Here is a 23,890-nt window from a genome sequence, read left to right as displayed (position 1 = left end):
TTCAAAAGAGGTGCATCATGAATTTCTCATCATACAAATATATTGACTTTGAGTTAATATTTCATAAAAAAGCACCTATTTATTGTACTTAGCAAAGAGAATAGTATACATCTTTTGTAATAAATGGTAAGTAGTAAAGGATTATGTTGGGAGAGAAGATTGAAGTGTGTGGGCTCCAAAAATTCACGCTCTTGGCTATGCTGTGAGAGTTTTGGTGGGTTTTCGTCAAATTTTTTTATGGCGGGTTGGATTGTTGATAAGACAATACCTAAATATTTTATCCTCATTTTAGAAAGGTTTTATGAATTTCTTCTATAGTCATAACAGAAGCACGCATAAGATGTACTGCATCACAAATATCGTGGATGAATTCTTTCCTCGTGCTTTAAAATGTGCACATAACTTTTTAATCATCATGTTAGAAGTGTGTACATGGGATTTAGGCAATTTTTGATCAATTAAGTTAAATTCATACACATCACATACGTAATATTCAAATCGAAGACCTCTTAGTTGGTAGTTAAAGCACCCAACTAATAGATAAAGGTGAGCTATGTAGAAGATTTTTGAGGATTTGTTAGTTTAAACCTTCGCATATAGGGCCAATGAGTACACTTGATTTTTATAATTTTTTTTTAGATTGTCTTTTTTTTTCTTTAAAAAAAAGAGGGGAGAGTGAGAAAAGGAGAGAGAAAGAGAAGAGGGAAATAGAAAAATGGAAGAGTGAGCAAAAGAGAAAATGAAAATTTTCCAGAGAGAAATGAGGGGGTGATAAAAGAATAAGAGGGGGAAAGAAATAGGGTTGTCAATATTTGTCCCGACCCAAAAATTCGACTTGAATTTGATCCGAAAATCTCGGGTTAAGATGAACCCGTGTCGGGTTCGGATTCCTGTTTTCAATCCGTTTGGAAAAACAAGTCACCCCGAAACCCGAACTCAACTTCTGTTAACTCGTTTGGCAAAGCATTCGAGTCATGTTAGTCGTTCTGTCCTTGTCAAGTGATTGATGGCGCCGCCGTTGACTCACACACGCCCATTTTTCAATCAAAAGGTGACCGCGGGTTGGGTCAGGTCAAATCGGAAACCTGCGTGAGTACAATGCAAGTTGGGTCTGGATTGAAATACTTGAATCAAATGCAAAAATGGGTCAAGTTTAAGTTAGGTCAACTAGTATCGAGTAAGTTTCGGACTCTACCAGAAGGGACCTGATATTGGGCAAATTATTGGGTCAGGTGACCGGACGCGGAGATAGATCCGGATATTAATAAAATATTATTTTAAATTTAGCACAGGTAAAGCGCAGGTAAAGCGCAAGTCAAAAAGCGCAAGTAAAGCGCAGGTAAAGCGCAACTAAAGCGCAAGTCAAAAGCACAAGTGACGCAACAAATTTTTATTGAATGTCCGAACTTATTTTTCGCCTCCGGTCACCTGACCCAATAATTTGCCCTTAAGAGGGAGAGGAAGGAGCAGGGCCAAGAGAGCGGCTGGGTGGTCCGCTCGGGCGTGCGAGGGAGACGGAGACGGCGGCGCTGAAGTCGCGGTTGGATACGATGGCGACTGGGAGAGGTGGTGAAGGTTGCGTCAGTGGTTGTGGAAGGTAGAAGCGTGGTCGAGCAAGGATTTGGCGACCGCATGGTCGTCGGTGTGCGAGAGAGAGACGGGGCGACGGTGACCTGCGGCTTGGGAGAAGGGAAGGAGAGTGGGAGGTCGTGTACGCTGGTAGCGCGGCATGGGCGGCATGCTCGACAGAAAAATTAAAGTAAATATATAATTTTTTTCTTTAGGTCAAGGAGCAAGATGATGAAAATAGTTGTTACATGTTTGTTTTTTTTTTACTACAGAAGACTAGCAGCCATGCTATTAATCGAAGCCCCCACCCCCAATTTCGTTGCTTTTGAATCCTTCAATGAATCAATTGCAGAAATGAAGCCACTGCTATAGTTTGTTCTTCACTTCCTATCTTTCATACTAACATTCATTCTCTTTCACATACAAAACTATACAGCATACAAAAGCTTCATGGCATAGCAAATCTACAACTCAGAATTGAACATCTACAATCTTCCCAGCCAAAATTTGCGAAGCAAAACTCAATCAAAATATGTGCACAAGCCTCAGTCATATTCAGAATGCTCTTATTTACACAACCACATGCTTATTGCAAACAAATTTGAGCTATTTTACAGTTTACTGTAGAAATACTCCCAAACAGTTCAACACCACGCAAACAAAGGGTGCAACTCAAGTTACTAAACTGAAAGCTCATATTAACCGTGCTGCTTTGGTCTCCTGAAGTGAGATCACAGTTTCAAAAGCTCCCACCAAGGCTTTTACCTTGCTCTTCCTAGTCTTGACAAGCTTGCTTGCGGTTTCTTCGATTACATGATTGAAAAGAGCTTGCATATCTTTCTTCTCTTGTGCATCTTGATGCTTCAATATGACAGTGGCAGCTTCTGACGAATTGGCAAGAGCTATTGCACCAGAAGGTTTCATGTCGCTCTTATCTCTCTTCCTAAAGAATCTCTTTATGACTTCACCATTGGAATTCTCATCAAGCACTCGCCCCCTCCTAAATCTGAGCCTTCTAGGCCCAACGTTCTCTGTTGGCCTAAGATCAATAACTCTTCCTCTCTTGAACTTCATCTTGTAAGGCAAGGAAGAACTATCATCTATTTTAGCAGCTGGAGTTCTTCGTACCCTTCTCTTGTCTTTTTCCTTCGAATGATCACCTCCTTGCTTGCTTTTGACATCCTCAATTTCAGATAGTTCACTAACACAAGACTCAGAAATATATCCATCACCTTCGATACTGAAGTTCTCATCATTGGCAACCATACCTTCATTCTTTGATTTTGCTTCTATGCTTTTCTTAATGTTCCGATGGATGTCAGCACCATCATCAGTTTTTTTTCCTCTTAGGTGTGTTGCATGCTCTAGATTTTTAAATTTCCTTTCTTTCAAACTTACAACATCATGGACAGGTATTGTGGAGTATATAGAAGCTGTTTGCAACTTCCGAAAATTCCTGTCACCAACTTTAAGCATTTTGAAGCTTTTGCTAACTTTCCTGTCCAAATTTCTTGAACTTTCTAGGTTCCTAGTGGCATTTAATTGAGCTACAGACCTTACAAGTGGAACCTTAGCCTTCAAAGAAATTGCAGGTTTTGCAGAACCATCAATCTTTTTAGAAGGTAGATAAACATTTTTCCTCTCACTCTGTAATTTAGTTGATGCAGAACGTTTCCTGCCAGTCATGTTCTTTTGCCTGTTCACTTTCCATGCAGAGGATGTAATGGTTTCCTTCACATATGATGCAACCTTCTCCTCAAAGATATTTGGGTCACCGCCAGAAGTAATTTCAGCAGAAGCCTTGAGTTTGTTTTGCTTGACCGGAGAGTGCTCCAAGACAGGTGAAGCCTTTGGTTTCACAGCTTGTTTCTTCTTCTTCTTCTCGTTCGCATTCAAATTTTTCAGGTGATCTACTTCAACTGAAGAACTAATTGTTTGCAGTGGAATTGCCATGCTCTTTTTCTGGAGACTAATTTCATTAGGGATCTCAGTCATCCCAACTACCTTTTGCATATTTTGTTGTAAAACTTTTGCTTTATCAGAACCCCTTGAGATCTTCCTCCTGTCACCCATATTCAGATCTCCAGCATGATTTTGCACAGAATCTGAAACATTGCCATTTTTCATGAACCTTCTGAAAATAGTATGCTTTCCTTCATCATCGAAATCATGCTTATGACCATACTTGCATAAATCATGACAAGAACCCATAGGAGCTTTCAGATATCGAGACTGGACATTTCCATAAGCATTTGAAAGAAATATTGGACCCCTAGATTTCTTCTCTAACCCTTCTTTTTCCATGATACTCTTCTCTATCAAATCTTTCCCCATCATTCTTGGTTAAGGCTGCAAGTATTCAAGCTTGGAGTCAACAAATAACAGAAAATAAGGAATTTGATCGAGAGGAAGGCTGCAAGTGCTCAATAACGAGAAATTATTCTGTGCGGAGTCCGGACGAGAAGTTCCGGTCTGGACTATAAATGTACACACTATGTACAAATAGTGCGTACACAATTTGTACACTCACAGTCCGTACGGCAACTTCCCGTCTGGACTCTGCACGGAATAATTTCTCCTCAATAACACACTACTTAAACACATGAATAAAATAAAATAAAGAGTATATTGTATTGATTGGGGGTAGACCTGTCAATTTCGGGTTACGGGTCGAACGGGCAGGCGGGCAGCAGCGCAGCAGCGGGCGGGATAGGAAAATTCCGAAAATTCAAAATTTTTTAAAATAAACGGGTTTTCGGGTTGACCCGGCGGGTCGCCGGGTCAACCCGAACCCGACCCGCCTCGGATTCGGGTCAACCCAAACCCGAAAATTCCGGGTCGGGTTCGGATCGGGTTTTCGGGTCGGATCAAATATTGACAGGTCTAATTGGGGGCTTACTTGTATGATTGTGATGATGCTAACAACATGATCAAGCTTAAACTTCTTCAAACTGTTCAGGAAAAAAAAAAAGCAGAAAGCCTGATAAAAAAACGAAGAACATTCAATGAAATAAGCATTTGAGCTACTAATGCATGATTGTGTTGAACAAAATGGCTGTCCAAGGCAGCTTAAGAAGACAATAAAGTTAAAAGAACATATTAACAGATGATACATTCTTCAAACATCATAACGAAGCACAAGATGACATAAGAACAAAGAAAATACATGCATTAATATTCATACATTCTTCAACCAAATTAATTTAAAAGCTAAGATAACCAAGGAATAATAAACAAAGCGATGGAGAAAGAACCTGCAAATTTCTTGGTGGAAACACTAGAATCCATCAAGATTACAGCTAATTAGAAACTTGTGAGAACAATGGAAAGGCAAAAGGCTAAATACTCAAAGATGTTGAAAACATTAAAGCAATCTTCCATGGAGTGGGCTCACAGTTTGCAGAATCCAAGGCAAGAAAAGAAGAACTAATTCATCTCTACAAGAAGCCATTCATCATCAAAATTTTACATACTTCAGAATAAAAGAAAATCAATCCGGTTTAATAGAATCCCAAATAAATTCCAAACAAGAACAAAAAATAAACAATCGAGATTCCTAAAAAAGAAGAACCCACCACCAAACAGAACCCTCAAACTCCAAAAAAACCAATCAAGATCGGATCTTTTTCTCAATCCATTTCACCATTAGGAGATCCAAGAAGAAGAATTTTGCCTGCATGGAAAGATAGTGATAAAATAAAACCCACGGAGAACAAAAAGTCTTCATGGTGGCAACTTGGCGATTCCTTTCTCGAGGAAGTTAAGAATATTAGAAAAGGAAACCCATTTAAGAATCCCGAATAAGGTCCAAGACCTAGACTCCCCCCTCGAAGAGATCGTGCAAGCAACCAATGTGGGCAGCCGCCAAAGGTGGCTTTTTTAATCTCCGGGATAGCCTCGTTAGTTGCAGAGGAGAAACTAAAGCAATCATAGAGGAAGAGTAAGGCAAGAAGGAGAGCGCCAGAAGGAAGGGACTCGTACCAAAATCATATGGAATCATGGTTCCATGATTGCCGTTGATGCGGAGGTTTTGGGCCCCTAACCTCAACGTTACTGAAGCGTTTAAATTTGGGTATTTTATTTTTAGGTCTTTAGGTTATAAGAGGGGTTAGGGGCTTAATGGCTAGAGCTTTTAAATTTATATTAAAATTAATATAGTTAATAAAACCATTTATAAGCACTAATCTCAATATAAATTTAAATTTTTTTAAAATCATCATAATATAAATTACATCAAAATATTCTTACATAATTTTATTTTTATTTGATTATCTATGATTTATTCCTTGAGTAAATCATTAAATTTATAATTAATGTTTATTTGGTTTAGTGAATTTTCAGGAGAAAGAAATTGTGTTAGTGTATCGACATACTAGTAAGATGTTTTTTTGAATAATTAGATTTACTTTGAGATTTGTGCAATACATAATCTTTATATAAAAAAATAATTTCAAAATAAATCTAATAAAACGAGCATTAATAGGGACTTGCTTATAAAAAAAATGATAAGAATGGATTTTTAAATTGTTAATTTATTTTGAGATAGGGGTAATGCAAATGAAGAAAATTTACGGGATGATCTCATATAAATTATATGAAGATGAACTTGAATTCTGTTGATTTGTTTTAAGATTAGTGCAATATAAAATTTTCATATACAACACTATCTCAAAGCAAATTCAATGGTATTCAAGTCCATACTAACCTAACTTGTATCAGAATATTTTTCACAATTTTTTTTAATATAAAGTCTATATATATATATATATATATATATACACTTACCTCAAAATAAATTAATAATTTTAAAATCTAAATCTGAGCGTAATTGTATTAGGATATTGTAATTATAAAAATTTCAATTATAAATGTTTATCATACAATAATTTTGTTATAATTGTTGATTATTTTGTAATATATGAAAATGATATGTGCTCTTAACTTAGCAATGTCTAAACTAGGAGAAATTATTGTGTACGCAATCCGAAAGGTTCGGATGCTGCGTATGTTCTGCTTATTTCGTATTTTTTGATATATAATTTTTTCGTAGCAAATAAGTAGCAAATAAATAATACTCACTAAATACACAACAAATACGTAAAAAAGACGTAGAAAAAATTATGTATCAAAAAAATACGCAACAAAATAAGCAGACCATACGCAGCATCCGAACCTTTCGGATTGTGTACACAATAATTTCTCCTAAACTAGGGATGTAAATTCAAGTTTTGACTGTTAAGTTTCGGCTTGACATGAAATTGACTCAACCCAAACATATTTGATTAATTTGATTCCAACCCGTTTATCAGATGGGGGTCAAAATGTTCGACTCAAACCCAACATTTTTGATCCATTAACATAATGATTATATATAAAATTAACACAACTCATTTAATCCAAATATGACCCGTTTAACCTAAAAATAATTCGCATTTAACCTCAACCAAAATGATAATTGAGCCAATCTTGAATTTTCAAGTCAGCCAGAATCCGACTAAAAAATTATTCAGATCAAGATTTTCAATCCGAATTTGACTAAAAAATTAATCAAGTTAACCCAAAAAATATAAAAATTCTTATTTTGTGTTGGTTGATTTAGTTTTGCTGATTGTTATGATTTGTGCAGGAAAGAGAAATTAGAAATAGTTGTTGAACAGACAGTTTAGAAGTATATATATCATTTGAGCTATTATTACCTTAATTATTCTCAACTATTTTATATGCAGACAATTAAGTTGGATAGGATTCCTATTCCAACGGCATAGAGACCAAACTCTTTGAAGGAATCCAAAGAATATTATTATTATTATTATTTAATCAAATAAGTAAATAAATAAATAAATTTAAAGATTTAATGAGCTTTTTATGCTTCATTAACAATCAAAATCATACATTTTTTTAAGAATAAAAAACATACATGTTGCATCCTGAAATATTCATGATGGCAGAGAAATATATAGTTTAGCATTGTACTAAGATTCAGCACTCAAATAGATAGAAGAGATAGGTGCGTTCAATCACAACAAGAGACACCATTATTTTTACATAGAAATCTAAAAAAAGGTGGTGTGTGTTGTGTGTGTGGGGGGGGGGGGGGGGGGGGACATAGGCCTGTTCCCTAATTATATGATTCAAATTTTCGCTAGTTATGATAGTTGATTACAAATGATGCCCTTCCCTAGAGGAGAACGTTGGCTCAATGTAGCAAATATACAATGTATATAATACAGTATATAGTTGGAGAATGGCAGAGCTGCTGATCTTAAGAGAGTGTTGGTATGTTCATTTGATTAATATATCGTATTCGGCGAGTGATTGTGGTCGATGGGCGACGGTGGTTGGAAGGACGGTAGTCGGCGTGTGACGATGGTCGGAGGAAAACTCATTAGTGACTTCAATATGGAGGTCCGATGATGATAATTGGCCAAATGTTCAACAATGGTAGCCTGGTGGCACAGATTTGTCGGTGGTGGTGCCGAGGTGGAGCTTTAGTCTTATAGCTCTTATTTTTTTTTCTCTCCTCCCCCTCCATGTGAAGAATGGGGGACAATTTATAATTTTTTTTGTGAGTGACATGACTAGTAAATATGGATATGATCAATGACATGTTGTGAGTGTTCCATCGGACGACTCAGAGTGATCCCCTTGATCATGAAGCGTTTATCAAACATTTAGATGCCCTAGAGATGTCAGAATTGGGTGATCTTAGGCTCGTTGGATTCGTTTCGTTGAGCTATTCCATTTGACTATAAGTATGTCATATTTGAATATCATTTGGTCATCCAATTAATGCTTTGAAGCTTCCAAGATAGCTTTGGTTATTTGATTTGGGCTCATTTGGACTCGAATTTGATCAAATTTTATGTCGTTGGATTCATCTCCTTAAGATGTTCAATTTGACCATAAGCTTGCTAAAATTGGAAATCAAATGGACCCGTTTTTAATTTGTTAAGTCTCAATCTTATATTTGCATTGAGATTCATGCCTGAGTCTCAATCTCATATTTGCATTGAGATTCATGCCTGATCAAGACGATGGTGAAGTATCAATACAGAAAACAAGAAGATAAATAAAGAGAAAGAGAAGTTGCTAAAAGATTAAAGGAGAGTGAGGGAAAATTTTTTAGCATAAGCTTTTTTTTACTGTTTATTGTATGAAATGTAGATAATGAGCATTATATAATAATTCATGTGAGAAAAATGAATCATGAAAATCTAAAATAATAAAAAGTGTGGGGGTTAAAGTTGACAAAGAACTTGAGTTTTATTTAGTCATAGAAAGAGTTATATGAGAGAGCACGCATATAAGAGTTACATGATTCAAGTAATAAGAGGAAAACAATTAGTTTTAGAAGCATTTGATCATGCTCTATTCCCCTCTATCTAATAATATTTACGATCAGTTTGGGACAACAATAAATTTTTTATAAAAGTGATTATAAAGTTATTGAAGGAAAAATAACATTTTTAAAAGTTGTTGTAAAAATAAAGTCTAGCATAAAATTTAAATGTATAATTCAAATGAAGCTTTAACATCCTATATTAATTTAATTTTTTTTTATATGTGCGGTTGACATAAAATTTAAATGTATAATTTAACCTTGGTTCGACTATATTATGATATTTGCTAATATAAATAGTCTAATCGTCAAGACATGCAACAAAAATTTTGGACACTACTCTCATATTTATTAATAAATTAGAATAATATAAAACACAAATTAAAAACTCTCATTCTAAAACAAAATTATTAATTGATATATCATTATTTTAAAAATAATTTAAAATAAAACAGAATTTGCATACATACCACTTTAAGGTATCTCTAATTACATTCTTAAAGCCCACACAGTTCTCTTTGGGCTATTGGTTGAGAGCTTAGGCTTCCAACTAATGGTATAGGGTTCGAGTCTATGTGTATGCGTTGTGTGTATGAATTTGACTTAAATGATCTAAATGTCCAAAAAAAAAAAAAAATCTTAGCACCTAAAATTCGTATCTACAATATAAATCTTTTTTCTTAAATTAAAAAGGTGAAGAGAGTGATAGAGAAGCAGCTAAAAAAGTCAAAGAATAGGAGAGATTTTTGTTTTTTTTCTCTATTCTGAAACCAATCTTTAATCTTTTCCCTTTCTTCCTCCATTCTCTCTCTCTCTCTCTCTTAGTTGGGAGGTTTGAGGGGGAGACATTGGGTAGGGTTGGGTAAACTATTAAACTAATCATTGCTTAATAATTAATTAGAAAGTAAACCAATAGAAAAAAAATTAGTCTAAGTTACCTCTTAAACGGGCGACTAACTACGAAAAAATATGCGACGAGTCATGGGTGATAGAGAGCCAGTCTCTCGTTCAAATTTAATTTTCTTCTTGCTCCATTTCTCTTCTCTTCCTCCGTTTGAGTTCCGGTGTCCCTTAGTTCGCTGATCCATGAGAGAGATTATTACGTGCGGAGTCCGGTCATAGAGAACAATTCGGTTTTGTGACTGAGAATAGTAAAAACAGAGTTACTGTTCACAACTGAGCAGTCGTGCTTAGGTAAGTTTTTGATTTTTTTTTTTAAGTTAATTTTGTGTTGACAGAATAATTTGGGTAGGTTGTCGATACTTTTTAGTTGGCTTCCTTGTAATGGATTTGTAGTACTGAGTAGTTTGGAAATTTGTAGATGGAATGTATTTTTGGTAGAAACAGACTTTTTGTTATTTTATTTTATTTTTATTTTTTTTTATTTGTGGTAGAAACAGACTTGAAGAAATATGAGGATTTTTTAGCTGTGTTTTATATTTGATAGGTGAAAGAGGGGTCAACATTTGCGATTATAATTTAGATATTGAAAATTGGTTGTTAATTTATTATTTTGGTAAGAAAGTTGGGCTACTTTTTAAAGCAGATTTTGTAATTTTTTTAGGTTCTTCATTTTGGAAGTTTTTTTAAGTTACCATTTTTTTTTATGAAAATTATAAAATTTTTGTATGTTCAATCATGTCAAAAGTGAACTATGTAGTAGAAAAGAGCTTTTATTCATATGATAATCAATATACGATGCATTGGTTTATGGTGGGGTTCCTTAATCAGTTTAGCTTAAATTTATGAGTTTATTAAATATAGGGGTGCTCGTTTTTTATTTGTATAAATTTATAGATTTTGTTACACATGTAGGTATTTTGACTCAAATTCGAAGGTACCCATTCTGGTTTAAAGTTTAGGGTTTAGGGTGAGTGTGATTATTTGTTAATCTTTTGCGTTCGTTTGTTACTTCCATTTTTTAGTTGGTGATGTGTTATATGATAGTTCCATCATCAATTAATAAATATTTGAGAGATGTCTTTATTTTTTGCATCGTTTGTGCTGATGTATGATAGTGAATTATCGTTGGATGCTGATTTTGCACCGACATATATTAGGGGCGTGATTTATGTAAGGCCCCAAGATCAAATTTTAGAAGAATTTCTTATTTTAATCTTTTCATTAACTAACTAGAGTTTCTATGAATCTATCAATATAAATCAATCTAGCAAAAACAATTAAAAATTATATACATCAAAGTATATATTCATTTATCAAAATTCATATATAATAATCAATAGTTCAATCCAATCATTCATTAGTCTATCTTTTAGTTCTTGACTACAAAAGAATAAAAAAATAAATGTATAACAAAATAGAACCTGAATCTTAGATTTGGCTTTTGAGATAGACGTATGAACTTCTTCATGTTGTTAGATCAAGCTCCAATTTATGTATCATATATGATCGACTTGCTAGTTTAGTTTGTGGTTACCGAGAAAATTTTCCTGATGCCACACATTGTCACTTTTTACATCATTTGAAAGAAAATTTTAAGAAAGCCGTGCAATATATGGGCATTGCTGATGTAGAATTTATGTGCCAGAAGATGCACATAATAGGGAACACTGATGACCTAAGGGCATTTGATAGGTGCATGGTGGATCTAATCAAGGTGAATGCTGAGATTCACCAATAGATTTCAGAACAAAATGTCACCCGTTGGGCTCGAACCCACGACGGTGGACCCCTACCTTGATCTTACATAGATAAATTTTTGGAGGCACGTCAAGGTGTACATTTTATTCATTCTTGGATGCCACCTTCTACTAGAAACTTCGGGTTTAGAGGTTCATTTGAAACATATGTCCTTCATGGAGGAAATTATAATTTTTAGGACAAACTCACAAGGCACAGCATTAACCCACTTCTAATAGAGCTAGCTAAGGTTGTTAGGCCCAAAAGGGACAACATAGCAGGATGTATTCATTTATTACATCTTTGGGCATGGGAGCATATTCATGTTGGCATAACGTTACTTTATGTGTCATACCCTGTTTAGCTTGACTGTTTGAGTGTATGATTCAGGTAATGCTCATGATTTTTTCTCTTCCTCAAGGTAATTTTTTAGTCTATATGTGTTATATGTGGCGATTTTAATTTCTTTATAGTTGGAATGAGTAATGCTTATGACAGCTACCTATTGGAAATATCTTTACTTATAGAGATGAGCTTTACGATCTGCTTGATAGCCAAGTAAGCTATGCAAACTCATTAAAGTTTTTCTACTTCATTTTAGTTAGGTGGCATAACATTCACCATTTTACTTCTCTAATAACAATGCAGATGAATGGGAGCCATATACAGAAGAGATTCGTGCTCCAGTCACTCATATTTTCCTTCTAAGTGAGGAGATATGGTTATCCAGAGTTCCACTGATCAGTTGGAAGATAGTAGAATGACACCTTCTAGATATAATCCTACGACAGTTCTGGTACTATCCTTCTCATGAACCACAACTTTGTTAGAGTTGATGGCTGTGGAAGGAAAGATATAGATTGGGTGTTATACCACCAGACATACATTATCTTGTGGGAGAGCATATATTATTGCATGAGTTATATGTGGTCCTAGTTACGACCTTACATTAAAGTACCACTTGAAGTGGTATAGATCCTGGGCTACACTCTATATATTGAAGGCACCTGTGGACTCTCCTACTACCTACTATACTAGAGGTCCCCTAGAGCGTCATTTGGTACGTATAGCTATCCATAAGTACTTAAACTTGCACTTTCCACATAAAGTAATTATTTTGCAAATGCTTGCAGCATGATTTCTTTCTTTATGTGGAGAGGACCTTACTGTTATACTTTAAAACCCCTTAAGTAAAAGTAAGCATGCTCATCCTGGAAAAATCCTGGGATAGTTGACCTCCTGGGAAGCTACAACAACTGAACAAAACCTTGAGGTCTTAGGTCAAAGTGAATAATATCTTGATAGTTAAGAATTTGAGCTGTTATACATACTTTGAGGGGACACTAAGGATACATATAAATGCTACATTGCTAATTATAAAGCAGAAAGGTCCTATAAATACACAACCATAATAATTACAAAAATGAAATAAACAACATATAAATTGACAAAATAAAAGAATAATTATTTTCATAACACAATTAATTTCTGCATATGCATACTTTAATAACAAATTTTGAATAACTTACTATACAAAAACCCCTTAATAATATTCCTTAGGAGAAATAAAACTCATTTTCATTTAACTTGCTCGTATAGTACAACGACGTTATCTAAAAGACACATAAAACAACACAAAAAATAGTCAAACGTTTAATAGCACCAAATTAAGAAACCCATTAAGTTAACACAACATCATCACAATAACACCACATTACAAATTTCTTATCAACATGTGTAGGCGAGTTTGAAGTTGTGTCTGAGTTGAACAACATTTAAAGTGGAACTTGAATTTCTCCTGTAACTACCAAACAATACACCGTCTCAGAACAAACCTTACAAAAATAAACCAACACTAATTATCTTCACTTGACAATTTCCTGATACGCTTTTGAAGTTGGCTTTGTGTTGGACAATAAGCAAAGTATAACTCAAATTCATATTGTAGATCTTTCCAGTAAGCCATATTTAGAAACTTCCTCCTCTTACATTTTGGCAAACACTTCTTCATCCGCTCCTTGTAGAGATCTAGGATAAAAGCTTCCTTACCTAACCTCCAAGGACGATAAAGAATGACATATTCACTATCAGCTTTTGGTTGCCAGCATCGGACAAAATCCCACCTTGTATTTCCCATCGGACAACATAATAACACATCCAGGGGCGGATCCAGCATCTTTTTTCAGGGTGGACAAAATTTTAATTAATTAGACAAGAATAATAATAAAAAATATAATATAATAATAATAATAAGAATAATAATAATACTATTACTAATAATAATAATAATATAAATTCAGAAAAAAATATTATGCTTTAATCCTCAGTTGTCTTAGATTGGTTACACTTGTTTGCCCCATTACTATGCTTAATGCGACGAAACTTATTTTTGGATACTAGATAAGTGTTTTTAACTATGAACAGAGAACCTTCACTATATGTTTGCTAAGTTTATTGCAACAGAAGATCGATATTCAAAAAAAAAAAAAAATCATTACTAGAGTAATTTATTTATACATAAATTTGCCATTCAGAAAGAAAAAAATTGCTACATAAACTTTCAAATTCAGAAAAAAAAGATATTTCTATAGAAATTTGATTTTCAAAAAAGAAAATCATTGCTACGTAACTTTCCTATTCAATTCGATCGCGACCGCAAACTGTGAAAAACAGATCATTTTATAGAACTTCGTTAAATCAGAACAAATTTTTGTTAAAAACAAACCAAAGGCAGCAAAAAAGATGACGACAAGAGAGTGCAAAAAACAGACCATAAAAAAATAGTTCATTGCTACAGATCATAAAACAGAGCAAATTTTAGTTAAAAATAGATCATTAAAAAAAACTGTCCGATTAGAGAAAGATTGCCTTCAAATCTTCAATACCACGAAAGCTGCAAAGTAAAATGTAGTTTGTTAACTTCTCCAAGATCATGGCCAAAAATGCTAGCCAAGCAAAGTAGCTTTTGCTGGCTGTGGCATTACTACAGGTACATTAGAAATATCAAATGCAGCTTGAACGTCGAATGTGTTCCTATTATACCTTCAACAGGAGACGAGCGCTTAAGCAGCGACTGCAAAGAGCCAGAGGTTAAGACTTGCGAGCGCTGCGAAGTGCGCACTGAGATCGAGCTCTTCAACGTCGAATGGGAAGAGGAGAGGTAGAATAGAGGGTGGGCATTTACCCACCCTGGGTTCAGCGTGGATCCGCCCTTGAACACATCTAAAGAAAATGCAAACTGACGAGGTGACCATCACGCTAAAAAAAAAATTCCATCCACATACTTCTAACCCATAAAATTTAATAAATTTTCATCTATGTTGCACTACATTTTCATCACTTTTCGTTCTACACATGTATGCAACATCTGAATATCTCATTTGCCATTGCCTTCTGTTGTAGGGGATTGTCCATACAACATGCCATACAATCATGCAGTCATTGGCTAGTAAGTAATATGCAACAATTGTTTGGTGGGAATAACGCGAGGCTTCTCGTTATCCGGCGAATGCATTTTGTAAAAAAACAAACAAACAAACTAAGACACTAAAATAACAGAGCTCTCAAGCAAAACTAGCCTATTTGCATAAGCTTCACACAATCTTCAATCTCAAATGGAACACAAAACTATTATATAACATAACTTTCATGGGCAACACATTCAAAGGCCAACATTCAATTTGATTCATCAAAACAACTTATGTCACACTAATAACTATGACCTATAGGGATAGAATCTTGACAACATTAAAATCACATCGATGCTTTCAAATCATAATTTGACATTGCCAGCAATATACAAAGCAAGATCCTTGCCATTGAAGGTACTCTAATAAAATTTCCTTCATACAATATAAGAAATCCAATGTTCATTATAAAATAAAATAATAAATATATATCTATCTATCAAAATTAATATTTAACTTATTATTCAAATATCAAGTTAATTTTAAATATCTTAATAAAACCTAATTCATTCTACTACTACATAACTTCACCTATTGTAGATAGAAAAAAAAAAAAAAAAACCGGTCCAGTCCGCACAAAACAAAAAGTCTTGACGCTGATATAGCAGCACAAGATGTCCGTTTATTGCCTTCTTGAGTAAACTTCACCTAAAAGGCTGCCTAAATTTTCAAAATTTGCCCTCTTTTGCCTCTTAAGTCCAAGAATCGAAGATGAACAGCAATGGCATGAGCTGGTTTCATTTCCAATTGAGGCAGAGCAGTTGTGATATGCAAATTAGCTCACCCTAAAATCATGTTCCCTTCAACATCCACCAACCAATAACCAGAAAAGCACAGGGGAAAACAAATCAATCCCGCTCCATTGAAATCTTAAGCACTACAATCCTCGCAAAGCAAACATAAATTTGCAGAAGAAGAAAAAAATTCGCAGCACGGAGATCAGAGAGTCGGGCGTGGAGGATGAGAGAAAGTAGAGGGAAACCTCCATAACCTCACAGAGAAACCTCCGGCGGGGTCGACGGTGGTGATTTCAGGCGGCGATGGGAAGCCGGAAAGGGACGAGCTCTCGCCCGCTGGGGATTTAGGTTTATCGCGGTAACGACAGAGAGAAAGGGGGTAACGGTGTGATAGATTTGAGGTGTTGGAGTTTATGCGTTATATAAGTAAATATAAATTTTTGGATGTTAGATATGACATTTTAGATGCTCAAATAGCTAAAAATATAATCAAAATTCAAACTTTTCCTCCCACAAATTTTAAATTACAGATCAAATAGCCAAATAGTTTATCAGAATATAACAAATTTAACGACTGTAAAGCCCTCTCAAAGTTTATTAAACCGAGAATTACTAAATTCTATTTGAGAAACATCGAGAGAGAAGATAACAAAAGCATAATTAATGTTTCTTCAACAAACCCTCAGCCAGCTTCAGGTAATCCCCAAACCCGCCGTCCGATCCACCGCCGCCGCCGCCTACATGACCAGAATGACCAGCTGAAGAAGAATGCGTTGTGGTTGAATTTATAGCTGATGAATGCGATGAAGACGAACTTGAAGAAGAATGGGAATAGTGGTATTGGTGAAGATAACCCTCTGCCTTATGCACATACTTTCCGTAGCTCTTATCATCAAACTTTCCATAGTGAGAAGCTGCGCTAAGAAGATCCTCCGCAGCCTCGGCCAGCTTCGTCTTGTCTAACTCTGTGGATTCATGGCGGAGAGCCGATTTGGCTGCGTTGGCGACCACCTTGGCGCTCGATAGGAGCTGGGAAGTGGAAGGCTGTGTGTGCAAGGAGGGCTTTGTGTGCTCAGAATGAGAATCCATGAAGAAGAAGAAATGATGAAGCCTGAAGGTCTTGGATTTGTCTTTCTGATTGTATATAAAGATGTGATTTTTAAGATCCAAAGAAGCGTCAATTTACTCTGTTTTCCGCGGTGGCTAACGCGTAGCTTTCGTGGGCTGCTTTCTTATTTTCCTGCTTCCTTTTTCTGCTGTCGACAGCAATAAACGTGTGGCGCATTCTTGGCCACGACCGACATTGCTGAACCTCATCTTTTAAGAATTAGGTTATATTTCTGTTAATTAAAATTATATAAGAATGTTATGATGCAATTTACATCATGATTGTAAATTAAATATTTAAAATTATAAATTAAATTTTAAAAATAGAAATGTTATATGCTAGAAGATTCATGACAATAAAGAAAATTTAATGTTTTAGCTTTGCATGAGAATTGAGTATATAAGTTTGTAAGAGACTTAGAATTTTCACACGAGAAATTCGAAAAGGAAAAAAATAATGGGTCTGACTCAATTGAAATGATTTTCATAAGTTATAAATAATATACTTGGATGAGGTATTTTTGTAATGTAGTCAATCCAGTGAATGACAAAAGGATTTCCCTATTATAAGGATGTTGATGTTTTTGACATGAATGATTTTCTGAGGCTGTAATAAGGGTTGCCCCTAACCCAACCCTTAAACCCATACTAACTTTTCACATGCGATGCCAAATTATTGTGTTAGAATATTCATTATGATAGAATGAGAGAATATAATATTTTAGAGTTGTATGAAGATCAAACACATATATGATTAAAAAAAGATTGCAAGAGATTAAAATTTTTATATGAAAATCCAATGGTAAAAAAAACTGGGATTTTAAAAAGATTATACAAATATATATTGTAGTTTTTTTTTTTTAAATGGGTGCAACACGAGGATTTCCCAGGAGGTCACCCATCATAGTACTATTCTCGCCCAAGCACGCTTAACTGTAGAGTTCTAATGGGATTCGGTGCGCTAGTGCTGGTATGGTCGCACCCACCAATATATATTATAAGTTATTAATTATATACATCCTCATAATTGCGAAAGGAATTCATATAATATATTAGACATGAACTATGGAAGATGAATTCCATGGTGGAGATCATAAACAAAGAATTTTAGTATAAATCTGGGTATTCACATGTGAGTCATGGTTAATATTTATGACATGCATCGACTTTATTGTGTGCTTCAATGTTATTGGTGATATTGGGTGGTGAAATTGAGGGGCATCAGTGTTTATTTTGATAACATGTATTAGTCTTATAGTGATGGCATGCGTCAATCTTATTGTTATGATGACTGATGATGTTGCTGGGCATTAATTGTTGATGTGCATTGGACTTATAATTGATTATGTATATCAATATTGTTGGCAATGACAAGCATTAATATTTATGTCAGTGACATGCATCAATCTTATAGGTAATGACGCACATTGATGATATTGATAATGATAGGCATTGAAGTTGATGGTTGTTGACATTTGTGTCAATGGCATGCATCGACTTTATCGATGATGGCGTGTATCAATATTGTTGGCAATGGAGAGTGATAAAGTCAAGGAGTGTTAATGTTTGTGTCAATGATGTGCATCAACTTTATAGGTGATGGCATGTATTTACATTATTGGCAACAACTGTTAGCAAAGTAAATGGGCATTGGAATTTATAACGAAGACGTGTATCAATCTTATAGGCAATAATATATGTCAACATTGTTGGCAATAGCAGATGGTGAGATTATTAACAAAGCAAGCAACAACATTAGTGAGCATCAATATTTTGTCGAAGATATGCATCAATCTTATAAGTGATGGCAAGAGTTAATATTATTGGCTACAGCAGACAATAAAGTTGATAGGTGTTACTACTTTTGTCAATGACATGTGTCAGACTTATAGGTGTAGGAGTGCATTGTGATGTTGCTTGTGATGGCGTACATCATCTTTATAATAGGTGATGACATGCATCAATATTATTGGCTGTGGTAGGCAATTAGCCAGTGGGCATTTATATTTGTGTTGACAATATGTATCATTTTGGTGATGACGAGCGTTGATGTTGTTGTTGATAGTGGGCATTGAAGTCAATAAGTGCCAATGGATGGGAAATACAATCTCATAATGGCAATTTGTGGTGGTTATTGGTGGCATCAACATCAAGTAGAGTTTTATAGTTTTTCAATTCTTCAAGTTCTCTTCAAATTGAAGTCAATATCAAAGCTCACCATCCATATCTTTTCCATGTGAAGAATGATGGTATATTTATAATATTTTGAAGTGGCGTTTTGATAATTTTAACCAAAATCCTCATAGTACTTAATCAAAAATCCCATGTTGACTTCCTTCATCATAAACCATTCTTTTAACCCTTTTTTTTAATTTTTTTTACCATTCTTTTAATCATTAAATGCCTTAATAACCTCAAAATTGGGTAATTTTAAGCTTTTTAAAATTCTTTTAATGAGATACTCAATTTGATTGTAATCATGCAAGATTTAAAAAAACTAATTAATACTTCAATTAATATGGCAATATTTTCAACTACACTTCAAGTACTTAATTAAGGCTCATTTAGAGCAGAATGTTATCACTTTTGGTATTGTTATATTCATCTCATCAAGAAGTTCTATTAAACTATAAGCTTATTGAAATCAAATTTAAAAAAATCTTAAATTTAATTTCAATATTATAATGAGATTCATACTTATCAACTGAATCAAATATTTTGATTCCTCAAACTACAACTCTTTGATCTTCTCTTTGATTACTAGTATAATTATAATGATTTTTACCCCAAACAATTTTATTTTAACATTAGCAATTTCTTTAAAAACTTCAATTTGCCTTCAAATTGGTGAGTGAGTCAAAATTATTTATCAGATTAAAAAGGCATCTTATAAGATAAATAGTTTTTTTTTTTTGCTTATTAATTTGATTTTTTAAGGCAAATACACACATCACATACGCAAGCTTCGAACTCAAGATCTATTGATTGATAGCCAAAGTTTCAAACCAACAGGCCAAGACGAGTTACGTACAAGTAAGAATATTAATAAGCCACATCAATCTTGAGAAAACTCAGTTTCAAAATTCAAACATCAAATCAAATTACTTGCTACTTGTTTGAACCCAAAAAAAAAAAAAATCATAACAGCATAGCACAATTACTTGCTACTTGTTTGAACCAAAAAAAAAAAAAAATCATAACAGCAGAGCACATTACAAATATTTCAAAACGAAAAAAAAAAAGAAAAATTTATTTTGCTTTTTGCAAATTCCAGAAAAAACTAAAACAAGAATTCCATTGATTTTTTTCATCCAACAAAAAGTGTTATTTATTGCATGTTTTCCCCACCAAAAAATAATCAAAAAAGCTACCCGAAACAAACTTTATTATTTAAAGAAAACTAAATTTTGTAGTAACGGCCATCCTATTCAAATCTGAGATTCAAAAGGAGGCTAATACTCGAAATCTGGGACAGGAATTTACAATTCTTTTCAAATGAGAATCTATATATAAAAGAAGAAAAGGAATGCTAACTTGCGATATGCGGTGAGGAGAGTTTTTCTGGAGAAGAATGAGCTGAGCCTCCTCTGTCTTCTCCATGGCTCTGATCATGTATTCTCCTTGTTGGATTTACATCACCAGGCCTCTCATCATTTAGTCTCTCTGCTGTATCCATACGAACGGAGAGATTAGAAGATTGCTTGCTGCATTTTATCCAACTTCCTGCTGTGTGTTTTTTATCACCTCTGTCATTATTGTAACCAACCCTGTGATTTCTTTTGCTTGAATGTCGATCTCTAAAGCAAGCTCTCTGGAGATGAGGAAATAGTTAGTTTGTGGCATTAAAAAGGGTATAGAATCAAATAGTTAGCTTCTATATGCAACCATATTTCATGGCAGAAATCATAGCAAGGTATATATATATATATATATATATTTCACATGATAAAACAAAATGCCAAGAAATAATAAAACTTTGAACAACCTCATGAAGCAAAGAGGAATGAATCTTGTTGCGGGATAGAATATTCGCGGCGGTATAGTGAGTAAATTTTTCGTCTTAGCGATGCATGAATATCCGACACACAAATAGAGAGAGAAGTAAAACACCCGATCTTTTTACATGGAAAGTCCAAAGAGGGAAAAAATCACGGGGCCTTGCCTAGGTGAAAAGATTTTACTAAATTTGAATGAATTAGAAAGGTTGGCCCGTCCCTTGACTTAGCGGCGGTCAAATTATAGTAGTTTGGAGAGTTAGGCAAAGGTCTGACGACGGTTGTGCGGAAGTCCGCCTCTAAGCTAGTCTGCTTGTTATGCATACAAAAAATTTAGTCTATTATAATTAACCTCGAAATCTGATTTAAGCTAGTCTTATTGTTATCCCACAAAGCTTGGTTAAAACTATTATAATTAGATCAACAAGGGCAGCATACAAAAAATGTCTATATGTATTTGTTAATCAAGTCAAAGACAACAGCAATAACGAAAACCTGCATTAAAGCTAACGATATGCCATGAAAACATCTATGAAGTATGACAGGAAGATGAATTTTTGTGAAAGAAAACAACTATGAGATCAAAAGCAAAAACAATAGTAATAAAAGTGAGGATGGTACTAACAGGCTTTGTGGGGTTGGTTCCAGTACCAGTCCAATAACTTGGTGGTCCATTTCCATATCTATCACAAACCTTAGATGACCTGATAGGAACTGGCTGCAGAGGAGTAACTGGAACCAAGTGAGGGCCATCATAGCCCATGACCTGAGTTAAAAAGTTGATGTTAGGTCTTCTAACAAGACCATCCAATGGATAACGATCCTGTAAATATACAGGAGGAATCATAACAGGAGGAGAATAGACAAACGGTACATGATTTGAGGTGTTCTGACAGACCCTTCCATATTGTAAATTTTGCCAATGGCTATCAAAATCACTATTTAACATATCCTTTACGTGCACTTCAGTACACTCCAGAGCTGCAGCACTTGTGGTACTTGGAGATCTGTAATTTTGTTCTCCATCAACAAGGTTTATTGAACCATCAGAATTTGCCCCATCGGCTGGAAAATTGTACACAGGAAACATGGCTACTGGACCTGCAGGATAAAAGGACAGTGGAGCTACATCTGAATTATCCACCGCATTTTGCGACGAACTCCCAACAATCGCGGGTTCTAATGGAGTTGATGTATCTGCTGCACTTATTTGTGTGGTTAAGTGCTGCATTTCATCAGAGTGAATATGCAAACCTTCGTTTTCAGTTTCAGAACCATCGATGGACCCAGCATCTTGATCATACCATGCGTCATTCTCTCCATCCTCGGGGCTAGTCTGGCCAGAATTCTCATTGACAGGATCTGCTTCTACTGAGTTTGAGTTTTGGGTAGCATTAGTAGAATAATAGGGCAGCTCTGATGAACCGAAACCTCCAGAAAACTGCATAGAATATGCCCAGGAAGGGCCAATCAACGTAACAATGGATGGAACAATTCCAGTCAAATTTCTCTGAGCATAACCCATTGAAGCTAGGCCAGGAGACGAAGGAAGAGGTAAATGACAAGCGAAATACATTGGTTGGACCAGGCCAATTGAATTATGATTCACTGAAGATTCCATTAGATTAGCCAGATCCTGCGGTTCCTGCTGTTGTAACTTCAATGTCTCAGTATCAGAACCAAGCCCTGCACTCATGGCTGTAAAACTAAAATCATCTTGATAACCATTTGAGATTATGCTTGAATCAGTTGGACCTTTAAGGCTATGATGAGATGAGCTTTGCCACAGAAGCTTAGAAGCATAACCACCTGAAGCACGTCCCCCTCCAACCTGACTCTTGGGACTAGTGATGCCTCTAGAATTATTAGGACCCTCATTTGGGCAATTGATTGAAGGATGCAAGGAGCAAATACTAGAGATAAGGACATCAGGCCGATTGCTGCCACTTCCATGCCTTTCCCAGGTGTTCCTAAAAAACCAATTGACTTCTGCAATCAGATTCTCGTTTGGACAATCAAGTAAATTGGCCAGCTTTTTGGCTCCAAATGCAAATGCATAGCGTATCCTGTAGAAGTTTCCTGTAAAGCATGTATGCATTGTTTACAATGATGCTCAGCTCATTGAAATACGAAGTAAAAAGGAACGAGGAAATTTTAGTGAAAAAACTCTATGAAAGTTTTTACAACCAAAGGTTTAGCCATATTTCCATTCTTTATATAGCCACTACAAAATGTCTAAGCCAATAAATACTCTGCCCCGTTAGGCCTTCTCAAGTATGAGAAACTAATGGTTCTTGTGCTGTAGATTAAGTCTCCGGTATCAATACATCAGGAAATAATGAGAATTAATGACGTGGTAGTCACCTGAGCACCTGCACAAAGAAACGAGCAAGCAATACAAGAAAATCTTGATGAGGACATCAGTCAGAGATTTCGACATGTGTACCGTCGTCGGAGTCAGAGTCGTAGATCGATGGTTACGATCCTGAGTCTTTACTTTTGATATATTTTGTATTTATTTATTTTTTGCATTTTCTATTTTCCTAATTTACCCCTATGGGTAATGAGTCACTATTGTAGCCCTGATGGCACTTGTGTCTTTGTTCTTTTCTTTTATTGAGGCCTATATATTAAGGTCTCTTAGCTTTGTAATGGAGGATGATTATAGAAATAAAAATTTAGCTCTTTGTTTTAGATCTTTGTGTGAGTGCTTGAGAGAAGAAACCCTAGGCGAGGGATCAAGCAATATGATAGGAAACACTTGGATTTCCAAGTGTTTCTCACCAAAACCCAATAGATCTAGGATGAAAACTGCTGTCCACACAGTAAAAACAGCCAAAAAACAGTGGAATCGGAGAGAATACGAAGGAGAAAACGTAAGAAAAACAAAGCAAACACTTTTATTCTAATAAGGGATGAAAAGCACTTGCAAGATACAACTTTCCTTCAATTCGAGAGGAAGGAAAAACTCTCCAAATCTCTAGCCGTAGCCTAGAGCCCAAGAACACAAACCCTAGATCTCAAAAATGATTCCAA

General features: G+C 35.1%; 3 protein-coding genes and 1 non-coding gene across 4 annotated transcripts; all 4 read right to left on the bottom strand.

Annotated features, from left to right (window-relative positions):
* Positions 1–2,102: 2,102 nt before the first annotated feature.
* On the bottom strand, positions 2,103–3,952 carry LOC110096751. Its single transcript, XM_028697969.1, has one exon. The coding sequence runs from the start codon at positions 3,904–3,906 to the stop codon at positions 2,263–2,265; it is 1,644 nt and encodes a 547-aa protein (XP_028553802.1). The 5' UTR covers positions 3,907–3,952; the 3' UTR covers positions 2,103–2,262.
* Positions 3,953–16,371: 12,419 nt separating this feature from the next.
* On the bottom strand, positions 16,372–16,940 carry LOC114580448 (nodulin-related protein 1-like). Its single transcript, XM_028697985.1, has one exon. The coding sequence runs from the start codon at positions 16,839–16,841 to the stop codon at positions 16,413–16,415; it is 429 nt and encodes a 142-aa protein (XP_028553818.1). The 5' UTR covers positions 16,842–16,940; the 3' UTR covers positions 16,372–16,412.
* Positions 16,941–17,724: 784 nt separating this feature from the next.
* On the bottom strand, positions 17,725–17,843 carry LOC114580449. The gene has a single exon (XR_003701847.1). It is a non-coding gene; the product is annotated as a 5S ribosomal RNA (ribosomal RNA).
* A 2,217-nt stretch (positions 17,844–20,060) lies between these two features.
* LOC110096764 lies at positions 20,061–23,299 on the bottom strand. Its single transcript, XM_028697984.1, has 2 exons — positions 21,480–23,299; positions 20,061–20,670 (listed from the first exon to the last, which is right to left on the bottom strand). Exons 1-2 carry the CDS (start codon positions 22,950–22,952, stop codon positions 20,389–20,391), a joined length of 1,755 nt encoding a protein of 584 aa, XP_028553817.1. The 5' UTR covers positions 22,953–23,299; the 3' UTR covers positions 20,061–20,388.
* Between the last annotated feature and the right edge of the window lie 591 nt (positions 23,300–23,890).

This window comes from Dendrobium catenatum, unplaced genomic scaffold (assembly GCF_001605985.2).
Source record: "Dendrobium catenatum unplaced genomic scaffold, ASM160598v2 fragScaff_scaffold_1023, whole genome shotgun sequence".
NCBI lineage: Eukaryota > Viridiplantae > Streptophyta > Magnoliopsida > Asparagales > Orchidaceae > Dendrobium > Dendrobium catenatum.
Note: the sequence above shows the minus strand (reverse complement) of the source record. Positions and strands in the feature narration are given on the sequence as shown.